Below are 24,170 nucleotides of genomic sequence, written 5' to 3' on the forward strand. Positions count from 1 at the left end.
GAAGGAATGTTACGCTCAAGTTGAGGCAACATGACCTCGGAAGGGTCAGTCGACATTTTTCTTTTAAAGGATCAATGTTTGTATTATATTTGTTTAGGCTTTACGTAAATGATCAGAAAGGAATCAAAGTCAAGGTCCTTGGTGAGGGTGATATGGCACTAGACTAAGGGGTATAAATGCATTAAATGAGCCAAGGGGCAAATGATTTCAATGATATCCCAAGAGAGGGGTAAGTGATGCATTTAGGAGGTACCCTAAAATGTAGACATGTGGCATACTAGATCAATCTAGGGAATTGGGGCTCGTTGGGATTTTGCAAGCAGGAGCTTTTACGTAAAAAATGGAGATTTTGTAAGCTTGCTACCATCGAGGTTGGCTGGGAGGAAAATATGTGCCTATGCTCGTGATTGTAAAGAGAGAGATAGGCCTTCGAATGTTTATATCGTGATAGTTAGGGGCACTTTTCCCTCATTAGAGGTTTTTTTCCCAAACCACAGTCAGGACCCCTAACCAGTTAGTGGTTAGGATAAGATTTTGTCACTTAGACAAAACCTTAGTCTTGTATGTTGTTCCTTATCTTTTTCAGTATAGTGCGTGTTTTGTTCTCACTCTCCTTTTCTCACAAGCCTAGCACTTGGGCCTAGTGGGTGCACTTGTTACATTTTGTACAGACTTCAAATGTTGGATGTGCAGACATTTTTCCTGTTTTACGGACCTGGTTTGCTGCTGTTTGGCTGTTTGCATGCCTTGCTGCACGCACCACAAGCCAACTGCCCGTATCTCGAGGTGGATTTGGTTGCTGATTTGCTGTTACACGCATGTCGAAGCACACATTCGAGGCAAGGCTGTCATTCGAAGCTGCACCGGTAAGTTCCAGGCTGCAGGTGGATTTTGCCATGGGAGATTAGCTCTTCTTCTCTTGCCCTAGCCTCTGCACCCCTGAGCCTTGCTCTTCTCTCCTTTCTCATCTCTCGGTGTCTTCATCTCTTTGTTTTCCTTGCCTGGAAGCCATCTGTGCTCTGCTGGGGACCTGGACAGAGGATAGGAGCGAGGGCAGAGCTCGCCTGCCGTCCACGGGCAGCGGATACAGAAGTTTGATTTCCTTTGATTTGCATTTGCTATTTTGGAAGCTTGTTGCTTTGCATTTTGTCGTTTGGAGTTCTTTCTGGACCCTACAGGCTATAAAAAGATGCCCAGTCACAGAGGGTATGCCTGGTTAGTGTCAGAGAGATAGTTTGGTTGTAGTTTTATACCTTGAGGCTATTTGACCAGGTCTGGAGATTTGCATTGATGCCTTGTCACAGTCAGGTGTCACAGTCGTTGAGAAATGCTTTAGTTTGACCCTGGCACTTGGATACTAGTGGTGCACTGGAATTGGATGCAGGCAGAGGCCAAGGTAGTGGAAAATGCAAGAAGAACAATACAAGGGTGCGCTCTTATTGTAAAGCAGAATTCCACTTTTGAAGAATTAAACAAATATTGAAAGGGGCGCCAAAGTGTTTGGGGCTAGTGTGGTGTTTCGTGTTTGGTTCCATTACGCAAGGGCACTCTAGCCTCCATCCAGTTTCTTTTCAACGTTGTTTCTAAGTGGTTGTGTGCTTAATGAAGTGGCTGAAAGATATGTAAGTTGGCTGTAAATGATGTGGATATCAATTTAATCATAGCTTACTGCCCTTTAGTCTACTGAAGGCGGGTTTTAGTGGTTCCGTTGCTGGGACAGTCTCCATCTTTCTACAGAGGTGAGCCCTGGTAGTGTTGGGTGAAGAAAGCCCTTGTTGCATTCTAGTTACAACCATAAAACCAACAAGCATGTCTCACCGTGAGAGGTCATTGACTATCTCAGAATAGGAGGGAGACTGGAGGTCAGACAGCTTTGAGGAGGAGCACAACACCAGTGAGGGTGAAGAAGGCCATAATGATGTGGGACAGCATGTTCTTTCGGGGCATGCCACTAAGGTATCCCAAGATGAAGCTGATGAAGTGGAAGAACTAGATGCAAAAGCCCTCTTCAAGATGAAATTGGCAAGTGGAGCGGGCACTTTGACACAATTGACCTAGAATCTAGCTGAAATTCTGGATGCCCCTCCCAAGAGCAAAAAGACAGCCAAGAAGAAGCACAGGAAGCAAAGGCTCATGCATAATAATGCACCTTCAAGTGGACAGCCACCCGTAATGCCACCTTTAATGCCCTGAGTTGCTCTTGGTATGGGGAATGCCTTATAGGGCAACAACTTTCAGTTAGTGAATTATGGACAGCAACCCTTTCCCCCTCCAGTGATGCACCCAGGATATTTCGGAGGAGGGTCGGTCTTCCAAGCAATGGTGGGACAGCCCATAGAAGGGCTAGGTATGCCTAGTACAAGTCTTCAGCTAGGAATGCAAAATTTTCAACAACAAATGATGGGGGGTATGCTGTCTTCAAATGCCAACATGATGTATGCAAACATGGGGATGCAGCCCGGTGGGGATGCCGGGAATGATGGGTGGTTCAATAATATGCCACAGATGCAGGGAATGGGACCTGGAATAGTCAATCGAGCTATGGGAGTTGGCAGTAATGCTCAGAGTTTGGGCCAGATGATGCCACCCCCTTATTTGCAGCCACCTGTGTATGACAACATTGCACCCAAGGGCAAGTTGAAAGATTGCAAAGAGGGTGGGGCTGCTGTTAAATTTGAGACATTCAATGGGACACAGGACAGGCTGAAAGCATTGACTTTTGTGCAACAATTTGATGCCGCCTATGCTGGTGGGAACTTCACGGAGTCATCAAAGATCAGGAAGGCAGCCACATTTCTCAAGGGCAATGCACTTCAATGATGGACTAATTTGCTCTTGCAAGGTAGAGCCCCTACCAATTGAGTCTTTTCACATGCTTGGCTCACCACCACTTTTGAAGTGGATATAATGACAGCATGGCACAAGCTAGATGCCGCAAACTGTAAGAACCTTTAAGAGTACAATAAAAAGTTTTGGGAAGCCTTGCTGCCTTTGAGTTCTTACAGGCGTGTGGAGCTGTCCGAACAGATTGAGAAGTATTGTTGTGGGCTGCCAAAGGAAATTAGGGACTACTGCACCAAAACTAAAGTTTCCAATATGTCTTAGCTGATAGAAAATGCCACTACAGCTTATGCCCTCTTGCAGGGGAAGACTTTGTGCTTCAAGGGCAGCAACCAAGGAGCACAAAAGTTTAGGGGCAGCAAGCAGGGAGGCCATAAACATTTCAGAAAACTTGAGCAGCCCATCAAGTCTAGATTTGTTGCAAGACAGGCAAGGATTGCCTCAAAAGAAGATGTCAGAGGAACAGAAGAAGGGATTCCAACAAATGTTTCATGTGCAAGGAAGAGGGCCACCGAGCACATGAATGCCCAAACAGAAAGAGGAAGTTTCCTTTGTCGGATCAGAGTGAGAACAAGGGAGAAAAGAAGGATGACCAGAGGGGTAAGAAGCCCAAACCCACTACTGGTCTTATGCCAGATGTCACTGGAGCCATACAGGATGTGGATGCCACGGAGCTATGTAGAGCGTGGGGCAAAATCTGTGACCAAACCACTTTGTTCTTCTTTGATCCAGGCACGAGAGCAATTTCATATCACCAGGGTTGGCTGGAAAAGTGGGCATAAAGGCAGAAGAGATGGGGCCACTATGTGACGAAGATATGGCTTGCCTAGGGCACAGAGTGAGTCAGTTACACCGATCATTGGGAAGCTCCGCATGCACATTCAGAGCTACGTGGACACTGAGGAGTTCTACATTATGCTGCTGCATGGGTGTGATGTTTTGCTGGGTATACCTTGGCACCACGGGAAGGGAGCACTTTTGGATGTCAGAAACAGAACTCTAACTTTGACTCACATAGGAAAGACTTATGTTTTGGATGCTAAACTGAAGGGAGAATCTATTCTAGTTGTATCAACTTTGGCTTCGGCCGTTTCAAATATAATGAAAAAGCATCTTTCTATGTACTTGTTTTTTGCAGCTGAAAAACAACCAGTAGAAGAAAACTCTAACTTTCCTAAGCTGGATAAAGAGAGGACAAATTTCCTTTTTCTGTTTCACGAATGTTTTTTTTAACTCCCTACCACAAGAATTACCTCTAGAATGCCCTGAGGACCATGCCATAGATATAATTCCAGGTAGCAACATGCCAAACAAGCCTCCTTGTAGGGTCAGTGCAGTCCAGCAGGAGCAGGTCACGAATCAGGTAAAGGATCTTCTGGAGAAGGGGTTGATTCAGCCCAGCTCCTTGCGCTATTGCTCCCTGGTCTTGCTTGTGCAAAAGAAGGATGGCTCGTGGAGGATGTGCATAGATTATAGGGCTCTGAATAAGATAACCATTAAGAACAAATTCCCAGATCGTATCTTGGATAGGTTAGAGGTCAGCCGGATAGATTTGAAGAGTGGTTACCATCAGATCAGGATACGACCTGAGGATGTGCATAAAAGTTAATGCCAAGAAGAGTGAATTTTTTGCACGAAATCCACTTTTTGCAAGAATCAGGTAAAGGATCTTCTGGAGAAGGGGTTGATTCAGCCCAGCTCCTTGCGCTATTGCTCCCTGGTCTTGCTTGTGCAAAAGAAGGATGGCTCGTGGAGGATGTGCATAGATTATAGGGCTCTGAATAAGATAACCATTAAGAACAAATTCCCAGATCGTATCTTGGATAGGTTAGAGGTCAGCCGGATAGATTTGAAGAGTGGTTACCATCAGATCAGGATACGACCTGAGGATGTGCATAAAAGTTAATGCCAAGAAGAGTGAATTTTTTGCACGAAATCCACTTTTTGGGGCACATAATATCTAAGGATGGAGTCAGGATGTTTCCTGCCAAAGTGGAAGCCATACGGAATTGGCCACCGTTGAGAAACATCCATGAAGTACAGAGCTTTCTTGGCTTATGCTCGTACTACATGTGGTTCATCCGCTATTTTGCTGAAATAGCACCACCTCTGCATGCCCTAGAGAAGGAAGGAGTGTCTTTCAGATGGGGTACTAAGAAAATTGCAGTTTTTGAAGAGCTTAAGGAGAAGCTATGCTCCGATCCTATCATTATCTTGCCAGACCTACGCAAGCCCTTGTGGGAACAGCATAGGAGTACTTATGCAGGATGGTAGAGTGATTGCATATGAGAGTAGAATGCTCACTGATGCTGAAATGAATTTCGGGATACATGAGAAAGAAATGGCAGCGGTCTTACATGCTCCTACTTGAAAACATTACCTCTTAGGTGCTGATTTTTATGTCCAGACGGATCACCAATCCTTAAGGTACTTTCTCACTCAAAGAGAGCTGTCAGAAAAGCACATGCGGTGGGCAAACTTCGTTTCGATGTTTCATTTTCAGATAGTGCATGTGCCTGGTAAGAAGAATGTTTGTTGCAGATGCACTTTTCAGGAAGTCAAGTCTTGATGCAGTATCAAAGAAACCGCTAGTTTCAGCTGTCACCATTGCATACCATAGTGAACTTGATGCCATGAAGGATCAGTATGCCAATGATGATGATTTTGCAAGTATTTATGATCAACTGGTTGAGGGCAATCGGCATGAGCACTATATGCTTAAGGATGGATTCCTGAAGATGCATGGCAGAGTTTGTGTCACAAAGTAGTTGAGGCCAAAAGTTTGATGCAAAGTCATGCCCCACCATATCCAAGACATCGAGGCATTGAAGCCACAGTCAAAGGTGTGGAGCACTACTTCTAATAGCTGACTTTGAGGAAGGATATGGAGACATGTGAAGACATGCATCACTTGTCAGAATATAAATTACGACAAGAAAAAACCAACTGGATTGCTGCAGCCATTGCGTGTTCTGGATAGACCATGGCAAAGCATTGCCATGGACTTCATCTTTGATCTGCCATGGAATTTGGACCATAATTTGCAGATCAGCAAGCAGGCCCACTTTATTCTAGTGCGGAAGAAAATTAGAGCAAGTCATATGGCGAGATTATTCATTTTCAAACACCACAATCCATTATCAATAATCGAGACTCCCGTATGACCAGCCTTTTCAGGGGAGGTTTGTTTGAGATTATGGGCACTACGCTGAATTTTTCATCTTCTTTCTACCCATAGTCAAATGGACAGTCAAAAGAGGCAAACTCTACTGTCCTTGATCTCCTCAAATGTTATGTTTCAGACCAGCAAACAAAATGGGAGCAATTTTTGCCACTGGTTGAGTTTGCCTACAACAATACTGTGCATTCTTCCACAGGGAAAGCACCCTTTGAAATTGTGGAAGGCGGAAGAAAGGAACCTCCCATTTTGCACACCGAAGAGAAGATCTTTGAAGTGGACAGATTTGTGGAAAGCTTAGATGCAGCCTATTAGAAGGTAAAAACAGCCCTCCAGAAAAGCCAGGAAAGCATAATAGAGCAGCAGATAAGCACCGATGTGAATTGGTCTTTAAAGACAATGATTGGGTGTTGCTGTGTTTTCAGAAAGCAAAAGATAAGTGATGTAGCTTACAGGCTGAAGCTACCACGCCATTGGACAATTCACAATGCCTTTCATGTGAGTTTGTTGAAGCCTTTCCAGGGAGATGTGCCACAAGACATGCTTGATGAGAAACAGCTTGAAGTGGAGGAACTGGATGAGATTGTGGTTCCCCAACAGATTCTAGCACACCTTGAAAGAAAAGTCAGAGGTAGAGTTTCCATAAGGTATCTAGGTAAGTTTCAGAACTATTCAGCACTCGATGCCAAGTGGATGGAGGAAGGTGAACTAGCAGATTCACCTAGGGTATTGCAGCTCTACGTGGAATTATTTCAGGTTGAGCCCACTGCGGTACAGGCTCATTCAGGCTCAAAAGAGCAGAGGTTTGGAGCATGGCCTGGTGCTCGAGAGGGGGGTAGCACCTCCACTCCCTAATGATACAGACAACTCACAAGATATCTAGAGGTCGCTAAGTGACACTGCAGGTCTAACCCAAGGTATTGATTGCTGACAGTATTTTTGCCATGAGATCTCTACGATGAGTGTACTAGTCACTCTACAAAGGTGATGCATTGATGTATGGATGGACTCGTACGCTCTCCAAGCCCATATAATCATTGTTGGTTGTATATCACAGATCATGTATTACGTGGTATGGGCTATTTATGCTTCTTTCGTTGTTGTTTATTTACTGTATTTTATAGCAGCAAACGAGATTGTTTGCTGTCTCAAGAGGGGGGTATGTCACAGGGATGTGAATTTCATGTGTAAATAACCCCGTGGACAAACCCAAAGATAGGTTGGTCGTAGGGGACTGGCCTAGAGGAAGTGCTAACTTCCTAGAAATCCCTAGAGTTCAATTCCAAGTGCACCCACTAGGCCCAAGTGCTAGGCTAGGGCTAGAAACAGGGGTTTAAAGGTTGGGCCCAAGGAAATCCAACGTTACATTGGTTAGGAGGGTTAGGACTTTAATGTGAGGGGAAAACCAAATGTTTCATTGGTGAGGAGGGTTAGAGCATTAATAAGGGGGCCACGTGGCAGCCCCTCATGCACTACCTACCACCTCCCTTTTCCTCTCTCCTCTTCCAACATTATGGGATAGAGAAAAACATGTTTTTCAAAGGTTTTTGGTGTTGGCACGCTTTCCAAGGTTTACCATTCCACACAATTTGACCTGCACACATCCCGAGGCGGCTGTACGGACTGCAGCTGCTGCATTTAAGGCTTCCGTACAGACTGTACGAAGCCTCAAAAGCCTGCTGTATGGACATATTACCTGCTGTACGGACTTCAAAGGTTGGTTGTGCAGACATATTTCCTGTTTTACGGACCTGGTTTGCTGCTGTTTTGCTGTTTGCATGCCTCCCGAGACAGCTGCACGCCCCACAAGGCAACTGCCTACATCTCGAGGTGGATTTTTGTCGCTGATTTGCTGTTGCACGCATCTCGAAGCACACATTCTGAGGCAAGGCTGTCATTTGAAGCTGCACGGGTCAGTTCCAGGCTGCAGGTGGATTTTGCCATGGGAGATTAGCTCTTCTTCTCTTGCCCTGGCCTGTGCACCCTTGAGCCTTGCTCTTCTCTCTTTTCTCAGCTCTCGGTTTCTTCATCTCTCTGTTTTCCCTGCCTGGAAGCCATCTGTGCTCTGCTGGGGGCCTGGACAGAGGATAGGAGCGAGGGCAGAGCTCGCCTGCCGTCCACAGGCAGCGGGTACAGAACTTTGGTTTCCTTTTGATTTGCATTTTCTATTTTGGAAGCTTGTTGCTTTGCATTTTGTCATTTGGAGTTCTTTCTGGACCCTACAGGGTATAAAAAGATACCCAGTCACAGAGGGTATGCCTGGTTAGTGTCAGAGAGATAGTTTGGTTGCAGTTTAATACCTTGGGGCTATTTGACCAGTTCTGGAGATTTGCATTGATGCCTTGTCACAGTCAGGTGACACAGTCATTGAGAAATGCCTTAGTTTTGACCCTGGCACTTGGGTACTAGTGGTGCACTGGAATTGGATGCAAGCAGAGGCCAAGGCAGTGGAAAATGCAAGAAGAACAGTACAAGGGTGCACCCTCGTTGTAAAGCAGAATTCCACTTTTGAAGAATTAAACAAATACCGAAAGGGGCGCCAAAATATTTTGGGCCAGTTGGTGTCTCGTGTTTGGTTCCATTGAGCAGGGGCACTAGTTTCTTTCCAAAGTTGTTTTTAAGTGGTTGTGTGTTTAATGAAGTGGCTGAAAGATATGGAAGTTGGCTGTAAATGACGTGGGTCTATTTTTATACACCAACCATGCACGTGGAGTGAATACTGCTTTTCTCTCTTTGGGGATCTTGCACTGGCTCTTTCCCAGCCAGCCTTAACCTGACCCTTAACAAGTTTTCTTTTATGTATTTGCTATCATCAAAGGGTGGTTCCAATAGTTCATCATGATGATTATGATGCCCACCCAAAACATTCCTTAGGACAGCCAATAGGTTACTGCTAGTAATATTGTTATCAGCTAAAGCATGTTGGAGGATCGATGCTTCACCCTTTAGTTATTCACCTATATGTAGATGCTCAACATGTAAGGCTCCCATATGAGGAAAAGCCAGAGAGCATTATGTTAGGCGATGAAGTCAGCCAGCATGGGCTGAGGTATTGACATGACACATGGCCATCCATTGCATGGTGTTCCTACGCAGTGGTGAGTCGTAGATGGACCCAAGATATGCTGACATGTTTGGTGAACACCAGGACAGCCATCTATCATATCTAGGTTGGCCACTGATGTGTGGCAGACGTGCTGTCTATGTGGCTGTTCTCAGACTGGCTTCTGATCTGATGATGTGGCAGTCAACAAGACACATGGCAGTTGTACAAGCTGACATGACAGTCGTAGATGGGCTGATCTATACCCACCACTGGAGGTCATGATGTCTGCTCGGAAGTTATAATAGCTGCTGCAGTGTCTCTCAGTTTGAGGTGTTTTCTCCTGTCATGGCCTTACGTTTTCCTATCCCCAACTTCAGGGAGGATGGAAAGCTGGAAGTGTGTGAGAAGTCACCATGCATTTATGCAAGACAACAGAAGCATGGTTCAGGCACATGACAGGATTGTGGATCTGAATGGATGCTACTGAATTAGAAGCTCCACTAATACAGCATAGCCGTCCTCTCTCCTTCTAGATGTCAGTACCCTGCATGCATCTTCCTGAAACTGGTAGAGGGAGAGGCAGAGTGCTGCCTATAATGAGCACAATACTTGGGTTGGCTATCTCTTATGAGAGACCTGAGTGATTGTGATAGAGAGGGGAGTGAGGACTTCACCTTCAAGTCAGCAGCAACCGAGAAACAAGGCAACTGCCATATCATCAATTGATTGTAGTTTGCCACATATGCAGATTGCCACATCGTCTGTTGACTGTAGCATGTGATATTAACATGTATACCACATCGGTGTACAGAAATGTCAATTGTGATGCCACATGATTAGATCCAACCATCACCAGCAACCGGGAATGGACAGTATACTTTTGATGCCAATTCATAAGTCCATTTATTTGTGCCGTTCCTAATGCTCTTGGCCTCTCTTCATGTGGTGCCCTTACAAATGAGCATCTACATCTAGGTGGACATCCGACATTGAGGGGGAGTGTTGAAGAGTCAATGCTCTACCACCCTCTAGACTATTGCTTTGGTCTGATACCAAGTTGTTATATTATCTGCTTTTGGGGAAGAGCACTTAGGAATATGCTAGAGGGGTTATCTACTGGGGTTGTACACCTACACGTCTTGCTTCTGGTTGACCCTAGCAAGCTTCTCATAGGTGTTTGTCTCCATTACTCTCAAGTTAATCAATTGGCTTTGACATTGTGTGAGAGAACTCTTATGCAAGTTAGCGCAAGCAATCTATGCTGAGAAAGCATGGGAGAGAGGAGGAGCAGCAGAAGTACAGCACACAGCAAGACAAAGCAAATGATCATTGTCGGGTCAATATGTATAGAACCTTAGCTCAATGTTCTGGTGAAAATATGGGCAACTCGTTCATTGGTTTGGCAGTATATCAATGCAACTTCTCCGTATTGGATCTTTTCTTGGATGAAATGATGATGAACTGTGGTAAGCTTGTTGCAAGCTTGAAATATCGGGTTTTTGGCTAGATGTTATAAGAGCCTTCAAGACAAAACATGTTGTATCCGTGGTTGCTTGATATTCAGCTTGTGTCGATCACAATGCCAATGTGGGCTGCTGCTTGCTTTGCCAAGATATGGCCACTGAAGAGTGATCCTAAAACCACTAGTTGCATTATGTTATCAATACTCCTTGCCCAGTCTGCATCTGTGAAAGCATTCAAATTTAATTGGAGTTGGCAGTCATATTTCAATCCAAAGTAAATGTTCCTTTCACGCATAACAGCATTCTGCATGCTGCTTGCAAAATGAACTCTTCCAGGCTTTTGCTTTTATAAATTTATTGACAAAGAACTTTGATGTCATAACTCAGATGCAGCCTTGTTATAATTAGATCAAGCTACCTATGAGCTGTCTATATTCCTTTTAATCTATGTCCAGAGGATTGCCATATTGTGACGATTTTGGCATCACACCCTATTGGAGTATCCATGGGTTTTGCATCATGCATTCTGAATTTCCGTGGAATTTTCTTAGCATACTTGGACTGTGTGAGCATAATCTAGTGGTCTGATCTCCAAATTTCAATTCCAGGAAATAATACAACTAACCACACCTTTCATTAGAATTTGGCTGCAAGTTTGCCTTTGATATCGCCAAACAGTTCTCCACAAGATCCTGTGAGAAGTAAGTTATCCAAAGAATGATCACAACGATACTTTGTCCCGTTTTGAGGACGTAAAGATATGGATTTGTTGAGGATGTATATCAAAACTAAGTTGATGTAAAACTGCAACAATCCATGCATTCCATTGCCTCAGTGACTACCTCAATTTATAAAAGTGTCTGAATTTCAATTGCTCTTTGCTTTGGACTGCATAATCTTCAAGTTGATTCATATGTATTTTTTCATCTATGTAGCCATTCAAAAAAGCATTCTTCACATCCATTTGATGTAGAGGCTGAATATACGTGCAGCCATGGCAATATGTGTCTTGATAATTGTCATCTTTGCTATTCTTCATAGTCAATCCTTTACTCCTATACATAATCTTGGCTACAATCCCTAGCTTATATTTGTCCTTCAGACCATCAGATGTGAGTCTAACTCTGTAAAATCACTTGCAACCAAGACTCTGTAGGCAGTCTTCAAATGTTCAAAATTTGGTATCCATGATGTCTTTAACCAGTGCTGCTTACCAGTGTATGTCCATCTATCAGGGATTTTCTTTTGGGTGATCTCTTAAGCTATGCAAAATAACTTTCTACATAATTGATATATATTTCAGCAGGCTGCATGACTGCCATATGTCGTCCTGCATTTTGCAGGCCCTTGAATGGATGCTTGAAGTTGTAGCTGTAGATTGCTCATTGCTTGTTGGCCTGGTAAATGTAACATGACATAATGGCTCCAACAGTTCAGATGGTGGATTTGGACACTTGGACAGCTGATGGCTTGCCATAATTTGATGGACTCATCATCAGTAATATAGAAATGATCATGTAGCCCTTTACGTAGGCACAATACAATCGAACATATGACAATTAACTGCATCGATTCTCTCAGCTCCCTCTTCAGCATGAACTGATTAGGCCTTATTGAATCTACAGCAATTATCAATTTTAGTTGACGCCACTTCTAAGCCACTCCAGGTATCATGAGCTAGAATTGCATTGGCCAAAGTATAATATAACTGATGGAGTTTTACTCACTATAATGTCCCCGCATGTATGTCTGATGACAATACCCTTCTATTTTTTAGTATTGAGAGGGGAGGACTTTTCATGCTAAATCTAGGAGTGGGAAAATTGCCCATAAAGATTGATTGGATACACAGCATGAAAATAACTACTTAGGGGAACCACAAAATGAAATATCAGTTAATGGCTCTTTAAAGATATTTTAACTTATAAGATTGGATATATTCTAGTCTTATGAAGGTACATATATAATGCTCTTTATAGCTGGGCATGTCGTGCAAAGTGCTTTTTAAATGTTCCCTGTATATACAGAAATGTTACAATCTCTGCAAGAGAGCAATCAAGGTTGCAAAGGAGGGGTAGAGCAGAAGATAGGAGTGAAGGGATGAGGATGAGAGAAGGTTAGTTAGGAGTGAGTTGTGGGTGAGGAGTGATGTTGAACAGACAGAGGAGGGAGAAAATGTTAGGGCAGGAGGAATCAAATAGCAGCAGCTTGCTCTGAATTCATATGTTTCTGGCTGAATTATACCAATGTTTTCTGGATTTCTTTCTGCAGAGACATAAATGTGTGCAACTTGAGGATCTCGCAGCTGAATTCCATCTACGTACTCAGGTATTTCTTGCTAAGTCTGTTTATGCAGAGAGTATGCTGTCCTCTGTGTAAGGACGTGATCCTTTGACAGTCCATATCTTCTCTGAAAGTATTCTGTTTTTCCCGTGCACTCTTTTTTGTCTTTATTAGTGCTGATTTGTTAATTTCAAAACATGATTTGATTAAACTATTCTTATGTACACTATGGGGCTCGAAAGCCGTAGTAAAGCACCTTAGGAGCTATTCTACTTTGTTTTGCAGGATGCTATCAGTAGAATTTTATCATTGGAGGCAATGGGTAAGTGTTAGATGCACTGACTTCTTTCTTATATACAGTGCTGACCAGTAAGCATACAGAAGCCTTACAAATTAGTCTGTTGCATTCAATGTTGGTTTTAATTGAAGTGCTGTGTCTGTCTTCTTTCCGAAAGGTCGTCTGTCGGGTGTGATGGATGATCGTGGTAAATACATATATATCTCTTTTGAGGAAATGAAAGCAGTAGCTGAGTACATCAAAAGATGTGGTCGTGTGAGCATTGCCCACATTGCCAGCAAATCAAACGAATTTATAGATCTAGAACCCAAGGTGGTTTCAGACGAAGACACAGACATTGGTGGTGCCAATGATTTGTTAACTTTAAAAAGTACCTCACGTTCTATAGCAGTTATGTGATCCTATGTACTGGGAGTTGTAAGGTTCAACCTTGGACAGCAATCGTTGAACAGTTTAGCCCGAAAGCTTCCGTTTCTCCCGAACCACTACTCTTTGCAACAACAGAGTCCTAACCAGTGTGCATCTGGTGGATCTGCAAGTTTGGTCCATTGGCTATGCTATCATGCTCGTGGAAGAAAGCTCAAGGCAGTCACGAAATAGTTTCTGGCAATTCGATAGCTGATTGATGTGATTGTTTTTTAGCTTGCTTTGTTGTCAGTTATTAAATTATTCAAGGTTGAAACATGCCCAGAAAATATTAGAGCACGTGAGAAAATGGCAGCACAATTGAGGCCTTTCTATGCTAGCTGACACAGAAGGGCTTGGAAGAGGAAAATATAGTGCATGATGAAGGATTATGTTTGTTTTGCTTGGTGGGGATAGAGAAGGTGGAAGCCAAATAATGAGGCCTATTTTGATGGCTGAAATTATCTTGACTTTTTATTCTTTAGTGTGAAAGTGCAACATAATTTACAGGATGCTTTTTAGCACTACCTTGCAAGGCAGCCACTGTACTACCACTTTTCATAAAAAGATCCTCCCGAGTCCCAATCAATTTGGGACACTTCATCCCATCCTCCCAATCAATTTCGGACACTCATCCCCTCCATTAGCTCTTTCTATTATGACCTCTCTCTCTCTCTCTCTCTCTCTCTCTCTCTCGTGTGCTTGCTCTTCCCCCCCACATCAATCTACTCCATAAAAGTTAAACAAGGGAGTGTTGTCGAGCACATGATGTGCTCCCTTGTTAGTTAACTGATCTATTTTCACTTGTCGTTCCCCCCCTTGAAAAGAATTTAGAAATGTATTAATTAGTGGGAAAATGAGGAGGGGAGGCATGGGAAAGGCAAGGGGAGGGGGGAAGGAGGGGTAAGGCGAGAGTGATCAATGAGGAGTCACTCTATTTATCAGATTTATCAGGGAAGGGCTCCTGTCCCCTCTTATTTATGAGCGTAAGAATTAGAAACCCTTTCACAACATCGAGATGTAGCCTAGTGAAAAGACCCTATGAGTGGATAGAGTTCAAGTACTCCTTTTGCATGAAATTTTGAAGATATCTCTTTGTTAGCTGGGTGATCTTCACCTTTTCGGTCAAGCAATCAATTGAATTTCTCCTTTGCTATTTTCTTCTTAGAGCAAGTTATATGTATGGAATAATTTATTGAGATTAAGAGCCTTTAGATTAGGTATAGATGAGTTAACTAATGGAGGATTTAGGTGAGAGCCATGAGGTCAAGGAAACATAAGGCTTAGCTTGGCTTGGCAAAGTTAGTTTAACATAGTATAAATTTTTATCTTGGTTAACCAAAGTCTTTTTCTTAACCTTCACGTAGAATTATTGTGCATTAGAATTTACATGTGAATATGAAAATTTACTAAAAAGCTTAAGGCCATTCACGCCTTTCCCCACACCACCCGCTCCACCCGCCCACCACCCCCTGGAACCGTACCCTGTAATAGTTGGTACGATGATGAGTGTAAGGCCTTACGTCGTCAACTCAGATTCGAAACCAAAAACAGTCTTCCGAGTGCATCAGATACGCTACATGAATACCGTAGACTGATACAAAGGAAGAAACTAGACTTCGTTCGTCGAAACGACGAGGAGCTACTGAACATTTTGTTTAGTAACAACTCTAAGGACTTTTGGCAGAGATTTCTAGAAGGACGGTCTCCTCCGCTACTCACTGACACCCAGATCTGGTTTGATTATGCACGCACACTTTATGACATCCCAAATCAGTCAGCCTCTCACACATGCCTCGTCCCACATCCTGCACCCTCTTCACTAGAGGAGGGGTAAAGGATGTTGTAATGAAACTTCATAATGGCCGAGCGAAGGATCATGAGGGACTATGTACTGAGTTCATTGCATATGGGATTAACCTCCTAGCCCCGATCTTAGTAAAGCTTTTTAATGAAGCGGTTTGTTTGGGATTTCCACACACTTGGACCATTAACACTATTTCACCCATCCACAAGGCAGGGGATTCCATGAGCCCGGAGAACTACAGGACCATTATGATTGGACATGTCATGTCCAAGTTTTATGCATCAGTACTGACTCCGAGGTTAGCAGACTTGCAGAGTGTCGAGGACTCAGAGCAGTAGGACAGGCCGGATTCCGACGTGATCATGGAACCATGGACCACATTCTGACGCTCAGATGTATCATCAAGGAGGTGAGGGTTTATTGTTGCTTTGTGGATTTTCGCAAGGCATTTGACACGGTCTCGAGAGCCCACCTCATATGGTGCCTACAGGACTTGGGTTATGACCAAGAGATCATTTAGGCTGTCATGGCACTTTACACGAGAGTTTCTGGCACAGTTCGGGTAGGATCCGGGTGGACAGACGAGATCATGAGTACCATCGAGGTCAAACAAGGGTGTCCTTTGTTGCCTATCTTGTTTGGCCTCTACATTGACGAGCTTGAGACAGTGATGCAGACACAGGGGGGTGTAGGTTGCTCTCTTGCAGGCACACTGATCCAGATTTTGCTCTATGCAGATGACGTGGCTCTCTTGTCTTCCTCAGCAGAGGGGTTTCAGAGACACCTAGACGCACTACAGTCCTTTAGTGAGTCTCATGATTTGAAGGTTAACTTGGGTAAAACCAAGGTCATGATCTTCAATACATCTCGAGCCATCATGCGTCAGGAGCAGTTCACATTTGCGGAGTCATCTGTTGAGATAGTTTCATCATACACTTATCTTGGGGTTATCTTCTTCGCACCGAGCTTCACTATGAGACCCGCGATGCAGGCACACTTGAGTAGAGGGTATGCCTCATTGGCCAGGCTAGAGAGACAGTGCTTCCGCTCACACTTTCAAGATCCATGCACCAAGGGGTTGCTTTTTTACTCCTTGGCTCGCCCATCGGGGATGTACGGCAATCCTTGTTGGGGGCCAGACTTGTCGGATACAGAGTGAGCCCGTGTGGAGCGGCTACAGGTTCTCATGCTATCACAAATGATTCGTGGCAAGTCATCCGTTCCTCACGAGATCATTCAGGCTGAGGTTGGGTCACCCCCTTTACAACTAGATGCTGCATTTTAGGTCATCACATATCTGTACCGAGTTAGGGAATATGGGGATTATACCTCGGGGCGTAGCAGGCTACCATGGATAGCTTTATCCTCTTCTATGGCACTTGCAGCAGGAGGAGATCAGAGGTGCTGGTATGCAGGTACAGAGAGATGATTTGAGCGACTGGGGCTCCACATGGATAGACTACCTCCCTTCTAGTATAGCATGGATGCTCCGTTCTCTCCCCTCTTATCACACGAGGTCAACCAGGTTATTCGTGAGGATCTACTACAGCTATACACTTTTCGGACCTGGTTGGAACCGAGTGAACTCCCAGTGAAGCTTAGCTTCTATAGAGATCACTTCTTATATATCACAGCGGAGGGGTTCATTGACCCACCAGGATACACACAAATTCACCTACCCCACTCAATGAGGATCTCTCTTGGGCAGTTCTGGGTCTCTTCACACAGACTTCGCATCGAGAGCGGCAGAGCAGAGCGACTACCCAGGGAGTGGCGCATATGCACACTATGTGACATACAAGAGGTTGAGACAGAGGAGCATTTCATCTTTAGGTGTCCTGTGTGTACTATGAGATCCGAGGACGTTTCCACTGCCTCTTCAGAGATAGTTATGGGATTTTAGCCCATTTTCTCTCCTACCCAGACCAGCGGTGTTTGGCAGGTTTCATTCATAAGGCACTTAGACACTGCGAGAGGATACTCTGAGCATGGAGACAGGGGCAGACTTCTTCCTCGGTTGATCCCTCTCAGAGCTCTATCACGGAGTTCTTTCAGTTAGATCACATGGATCCCAATGAGACGAGGCCTCGACATGATTGTGACCCGGAACCAGTGACCCGACAGCTCAAACAGAGGGTTGACACACAGATCACACTTGGAGACATCCCCTCCTTGTTTAGAGTTGGAGCCCGACCGACGGGGGTCACAGTAGCCCTGGTTAGATGTAGAGCTACGACGAAGAGACGTGCCAGGATCGCACCTCTGAGTGGCTGACAACACTCTATTGCCGACTTCATGACTCTACTGCCTCATCCATCCTGATATCTTGCTGTTACTGGGGATGATGATGATATTGATGATGCTGAGATTGATATATAGTCGACCACCGACATCATTATGTTGTACTTAGGACTTAGTACTGCCATTCTGCATTTTTGGCATTTTGCATTTTGCATTGGTATGGATGCTCGTTTAGTAGCTCCACTACCACAGCTCGTTGTATCAGGATTTTCACAGTCTCATAGACCCATCGGTCTTCCGAAGACTTTAATAAACTTTCTTTCTTTCTTTCTTTCTTTCTACTAAGAGAAATTCAAACCCCTAAAGATCTTGTACTTCAACCAGAAATGGTCATTAGCTTTGGTAAAACTTGTCATAAAGGGCAAAACTTAAAACATACTCAATAATGGGAGCCACATGCGATGTAAACCTTGTTCTTCTTCAATTATTACATCTAGCACTATGTAAGTTGCACACAAGCATGTCTAAGGAATCAACTATTTATGCGCTTTCTTTGAAGTGGAATGTATGATTGTGATTGATGACTAAGAGACTGAACCTCTCAATTTATTCCTCACGGCCTCCTCATTTAGGAAATGTGTGATGCTACTCACAATTATTCAGTTATCAAGACACCTTGTGTGACCAATCCCACATAGGAGTGCTAAGATAGAAGAGTAAAAAAAGACCTCTTGTGAAGGAAACACTATTTTCAAGTATTATATCCATAGTATTATTTTTAATTATATAGTCATTGATAAAACATACATTTAATTGTTTATAAACCTAATTTTGGAGGTGGCATCATGCGTGTCCATGTAATGGTAATATTGAATGACTACTTGAAGGTCTCTTCTTGTAGTTATCATAGTGTATCTTTCTCATTAATCATATATTTCCATAATGTCGAAGATATCTTCTTGCAATTTGTTCTATTGTATCTTTCTCATTATTTCCATAATGCTTCTCGTATGCTCTTGAACATATGCATGGGATGTAAAAGATATACAACTCTTAAAGATCTCCAACATGACTAGCAAACCTCTACAATGTAATACTTTGCAAGGCTACTATATAAAAGTGTTCATTTGACTTCTAATCGTATGTCAATCTAGATTTAAGTCGTCCACAATATGTTGTTACAAACTTGTCTTGGCCACCAATCTAGTGGTGCCACTTGCCTAGCCACACCCTTTCCTTCTCTTAAAAGGTCCACCTAGGGGATGGTATGAAAGAGGGAGCTCCGATGCATATATCTTAAACAAGAGTGCATATATGCACGAAAGCACTTGCCTCCAACTTGTGGGCTTTATGGGTCTTTTAACACAGTAAATTGTTTAGTAAGAAATAATAAAAAAGAAACACTTTGAGGACTCGCAAGATCCATTAGACTTTGCCAAGGTTCTATAGTTATTTGCAAGCTCTCACACTGACTACAAAGCCATTGTCTTTTTTATATAAAAAAACTATAATTTAAAACAGAAAGGTAAATCTGCAAGCTCTCCGATGCATATATCTTAAACAAGAGTGCATGTATGCACGAAAGCACTTGCCTCCTTTTAACACAGTAAATTGTTTAGTAAGAAATAATAAAAAAGAAACGCTTTTAGGACTCGCAAGATCCATTAGACTTTGCCAAGGTTCCATAGTTATTTGCAAGCTCTCACACTGACTGCAAAGCCATTGTCTTTTTTATATCAAAAAACTATAATTTAAAACAGAAAGGTAAATTGTCATTATTTTTCCTTGAAGGTATTTACAAATGGTACCTGCAAAGTTTTGATGTCAACTTTCTAGGGGTTTTTTTTGCTTTATTTTTATAAATAGACCCAGTAGACAGCAATCTCTTCATTGATAAGCATAAAGCTTGTTAAGTAGGCATAAAGGCAGTTTGGCTGGCAAAAAGCCTTAATAGGAAAATGGATTTTTTTGGCCTTGCAAGGGTCTTGGGAAAGGGTGGCGTTTTTGGGCTTGGGTTGGGAAAAACAGTCAAGATATTCCTTTTGAACGCTCGTCTATCTAAATCTCCTCAATTCGGGTTGGCAGTAAATGAAGGTGATGAGAAAGGAAGAATGCCCATGCACCTATGCGCAAGGAGAGGAATGACATGGGCTCGAGTTTTTGCCATTCCATCGCTTTGAATTTGGTGTTCAAACATAAACGACATTAACCACATTAAAGCTAAGGCTACAACTGAATCATATGTCTCTGCAGTAATAATCCCTATGGCTCAAAGCAACAGAATATGTATATTCAGAGGCTCGCAGCCATTGATCAATGACAGAAGCATCTTCAAGAGCAAGGCACATTTTCCTCTAACTGCTTCCTGAAGTCGTCTGCAACCTAGTTGATTTGTGACCACAAGTTTGCAAGCATCAGTTGGCTTCTTCACTTGTTTGTAACTCCAAGGCAATGTTTCGCACTCTTTTCTCCATCAATCAATCCACAAAGGAATTTTAAAATTATGTTCTATGTTTGAGTATTTCGTGCAAACAGATTTGGGTTGGCAGTCATTTCTTCCAATTAGGAGAGAGAACTATAGACTGTCCACATAGAAGGAATAGATGTAGCTTGATTATTTCTGCACTCTTGTAGTCATGGATGATGTTCTATAGCTACTGATTGCTGTTGGGGTAAAGGCACATTGCCACCCCTTTTATTAAAGTTATGACACCTATGACTGTCTTAAGACAGTCATAGAGGGAAAAACCTGATCCTAATAAAACTTAAGAGTTTGTGGTGTGGCTCATCACTTCACACCCGCACATTTTGGAGTCTTCTCTCTCTCACTCTCTCCCTCTTGTACTTCTCCCACTCACCTTCCCCTCTCAACTGGTATCAGAGCCAGCCTCACTCCCTTCCTACCTCTTTGCCCTAGTGGCCAGCAGGGCTGCAGCGAGGTAGCGCAACAGCAGCGCAGGGCAGCGCGGGTCAGCGGGACAGCAGCCAGCGTGCATCGCGGGCCAGCGGGACAGTAGGGCAGCAGCGCATCGCGCAGGGCAGCGCAGCGAGGTAGCGCGGGCTGCAGCGGGTAGCGCATCGCGCAGGCGCAGGCGCCATTTCGCGCGTCGTACAACAGTACGGACGTACGTCGTTTGTACATCCGTACGAACAGACGTAGGCCGTACAGCCGTACGGACAGCCTTCTACCGTACAGTATGGATCGCCGCGCCGTATGGACTATGACAGGGAGTGGCTTCCGGATTTTTTTTTCCGACAGGGAGGTGCATTTTCTGGTTTGGATCTGCGTCAGAGGAGTACATTTCGACCTCTCTCCTTGGATCTGTACCCTGCTCAGGTACAGCGAGGAGATTTGGGTTTTACCCGAGGTGCATTGCATTGCATGAAGTACAGCAAGTACTTTCTCAGTTATTTTCTTTTTGCGTGGAGGACTTGTGCACAGATATCGGGATTTATGCATCTGACAGAGGATATATGCTTTTACTGGGTTTGAATCTCAGTTTACGGGTGAGCAGATCATAGGGCTTTTGCCCAGCAGTTGATGCTTTGTATGCCTTGAGGTAGTGTGGTGCCAGAGTGCACACATTTGTCTTGATTTCCGCAGTGTGGAGGTGACATTTTCTTGCAAGTCACATTTCTTGTGCAACACTCAGAGAACCTCAGTTGAGCCACCCTTGGCCAGGGTGCATCGAGTTTACTCGGTCCCTAACTGTCCATCGTTGACAGTGCTCAAAAGGTTCCTCATTGAGTGTTTGTACATTGGGATCTGTGTGTCAGATCAAGGGGCTTTTGCCCAGATTTTGCTTGAGAGCACTTGGGTTACTGTCAAAGATCTTCAGATGCATTTTATTCCCTTGGCAGAAGGGTAATTGCTTGGGATTTATCCCATTTTCTGTTGCAGGTTTTGTGACAGGCTGAAGTGTCTGGAGCCTTTTTTTTTCAGTGAACAAAACAGTTTATGCCAAGTGGTTTATGCATATTAAATCAGTGCAATACCTCGTCTGAGGTGGGAGAAGTGATCAAGACAGCAATGCAGCAGTGTTTTGTGCCTTGTCAGTTGATGATGCACTGTTAAAGCACTTGTGGAGCAGCTGCAGCATTCTGCAATTACTGTTTTTATGCAGCATTCTGAAATTACTGTTTTTATGCCTATTTGAGCACGGTACAGTGTGTCAGAAGGTACAGTAATTGGAGAGAAATTTTCTGTTTTGCTGCAGATTTTCTGACAGTAAAAACAGCGCTATTGTGAGTGCTCCTGGCTCTTGATAGAGCAGGTTTTTTTCTGAGAAATCAGAATTTTATTCAGTCTTTTTTTGACTTACAAGAAGTCAGGTACTTTCCTTATCTGATATGGCATCAGGGGGAAGTGAATCATCAATTCTGAACATAAAGAAGTTGGAAGGGGCACACAATTATGCATTATGGGCAGAACAATGTTTGAATGTACTTCTGTTAGAGAAGATTTCTAAGCCCATAAGGGTGAAGGGTGTCAAGCCATCTGACATGACAAATGATGACTGGGAAGAGCTTGATTTGTCCGCAAGGGCAGCTATCATGCTTACTATTTCTGATACTCTTGTGTTCAATGTTCAGGCTGAAAAGACCTCTTATGGCCTATGGCAGAGGCTAGCAGAGTTATATGCCCAAAAGAGTTCAGCCAGTAAGGTTTATTGGTTGAAGAAGCTGGTTGATCTTCGCATGAAGGTACAGCTATGACCTCACACTTGAGTGAGTTCAATGCCATCTTTACACAGCTTATTGCACAGGGATTGAACCTTGATGAGGAGTTCAAGGCTACTTTCTTGTTGTGTACCCTCCCTGAGAGTTGGGACACTTTCAAGACCACCCTGTCAAATTCGAATGTCACTCTTATGTATGCTGATGTAGAGAGCTCTCTCCTTATGGAGGAGATGAGCAGGAAGAATAATGCGAGCAGCAAGTCTTCAAATGCCTTGCAGGTACAGGATAGAGGCAGGACTCAGCAGAAGGGCAGATCTGCTAGTAAGTCCAAATCCCGCAGTCAGTCCCGTGGTAAAAAGGATATTGAATGCTTTTATTGTGGCAAGAAGGGACATGTGAAGTCTAAGTGCTTCAAGTTCATACGGGATCAGAAAGCTAAAAAGGCTGAAACAAAGGATGCAGGCAGTGGAAGCAAAGGCAAAGGCAAGGCCAAGGTAGATGACTTGGATGCAGTGAATGTTGCAGCAGAGGACAGTGACAGTGACAGTGACAGTGACAGACATGAGGTATTATGTTCTTCTGTTGTAATTGCACATACCTTGGTTTTTGATGGCCATGACATGCACACCTGGCTCTTGGATTCAGGTGCTTCTTTCCATGTTACTCCTCATAGGGAGTGGTTTACTTCCTACACATGTACTCATGGAGTTGTTCACCTTGGGAACAACTATGCATGTCAGATTGCAGGGATTGGCAGTATACAGATAGTGTTCCCTGATGGACGCACATTTATGCTTGATGGTGTTCGCCATGTGCCGCAAATCAAGAAAAATCTGATTAGCACTGGCTTATTGGATGACAGTGGTTACCACACCACATTTGGGGATTCCAAATGGGTGATTACTGATGGCCAGGTTGTAGTGGCTGAGGGTTTTAAGAGTGATACCTTGTACCCTCTTTATGTTTCCAGTGTGGGTAATCATGTTGTTGCCATAACCGAGCTGCCAAAGGTTTCATTGTGGCATAGCCGGTTGGGACACATGTCTGTTAAAGGAATGCAAGAACTGTCACGTTTGGGTTATCTGCCGTCTCTTTCTTTTTCAGATTTTCCTACTTGTGATCATTGCATATTTGGCAAGCATTCTGTGACTCCTCATAAGAGGAGAACTCCCCAGAATAGAGCACCGCTTGATCTAGTGCACACACTGATTTGTGTGAGATGCCACAGTTATCACTAGGGGGTGCAAAGTATTTCATTACTTTTATTGATGATGCCACACGCAGAGTGTGGGTCTATTTCTTGAAGCATAAAAGCGATGCCTTAGATGCTTTCAAGAAGTTTGTCGCTCAGGTTGAGAATCGGACAGGTCGCAGGCTGAAATGCCTCAGATCCGATAATGGGGGTGAGTATGTGTCACATGCTTTTGTGCTGTTTTGCGAAGCTAAGGGCATCAAATAGGAACTCACAGCCCCTCATAATGCATCTCAAAATGGTGTAAGTGAGCGAATGAATCGAACTATTCAGGAGAAGGTTCGATGTATGTTGTCTTATGCTGCATTGCCCCATGGCTTTTGGGCAGAAGCCGTGCAAACAGCAGTTCACATTATTAACAGGTCGCCAAACAAGGCTTTGGAGTTGAAAGTGCCAGAGGAAGTGTGGTTTGGCAAGCCACCCTCATATAAGCACTTACGTGTATTTGGCTGCGAGTGCTTTGCTCATGTACGCAAAGAACTGCGCACCAAACTAGAGCCAAAGTCTATCAGATGCATCTTTATGGGTTATGGTGATGAAGGTGAAATGGGGTACAGGTTATGGGATCCCGTTAAACGGAAGATTATACGCAGCAATGATGTCATCTTTAAAGAGGATAGTGTACACAAGGAACCCGTGCAACCTGTGGAATACAGGAGGGTTATTTATGATGATG

General features: G+C 43.7%; 1 protein-coding gene across 1 annotated transcript in view; it reads left to right on the plus strand.

Annotated features, from left to right (window-relative positions):
- LOC147893817 (DDRGK domain protein) overlaps positions 1-14,103 on the plus strand; it is a 62,918-nt gene extending 48,815 nt beyond the window's left edge. Inside the window, exons 6-8 of the mRNA XM_087385865.1 lie at positions 12,800-12,856; positions 13,097-13,133; positions 13,267-14,103. Of these exons, the coding sequence (XP_087241991.1) occupies positions 12,800-12,856; positions 13,097-13,133; positions 13,267-13,508 (336 nt within the window). The 3' untranslated portion in view covers positions 13,509-14,103. The remainder of the gene's footprint in view (positions 1-12,799; positions 12,857-13,096; positions 13,134-13,266) is intronic.
- The last annotated feature ends 10,067 nt before the right edge of the window (positions 14,104-24,170 follow it).

Source organism: Dipteris shenzhenensis, chromosome 15, assembly GCF_047967505.1.
Source record: "Dipteris shenzhenensis isolate YYH24624 ecotype China chromosome 15, Dip_SZ_1.0, whole genome shotgun sequence".
In the NCBI taxonomy this organism is placed as follows: Eukaryota; Viridiplantae; Streptophyta; class Polypodiopsida; order Gleicheniales; family Dipteridaceae; genus Dipteris; species Dipteris shenzhenensis.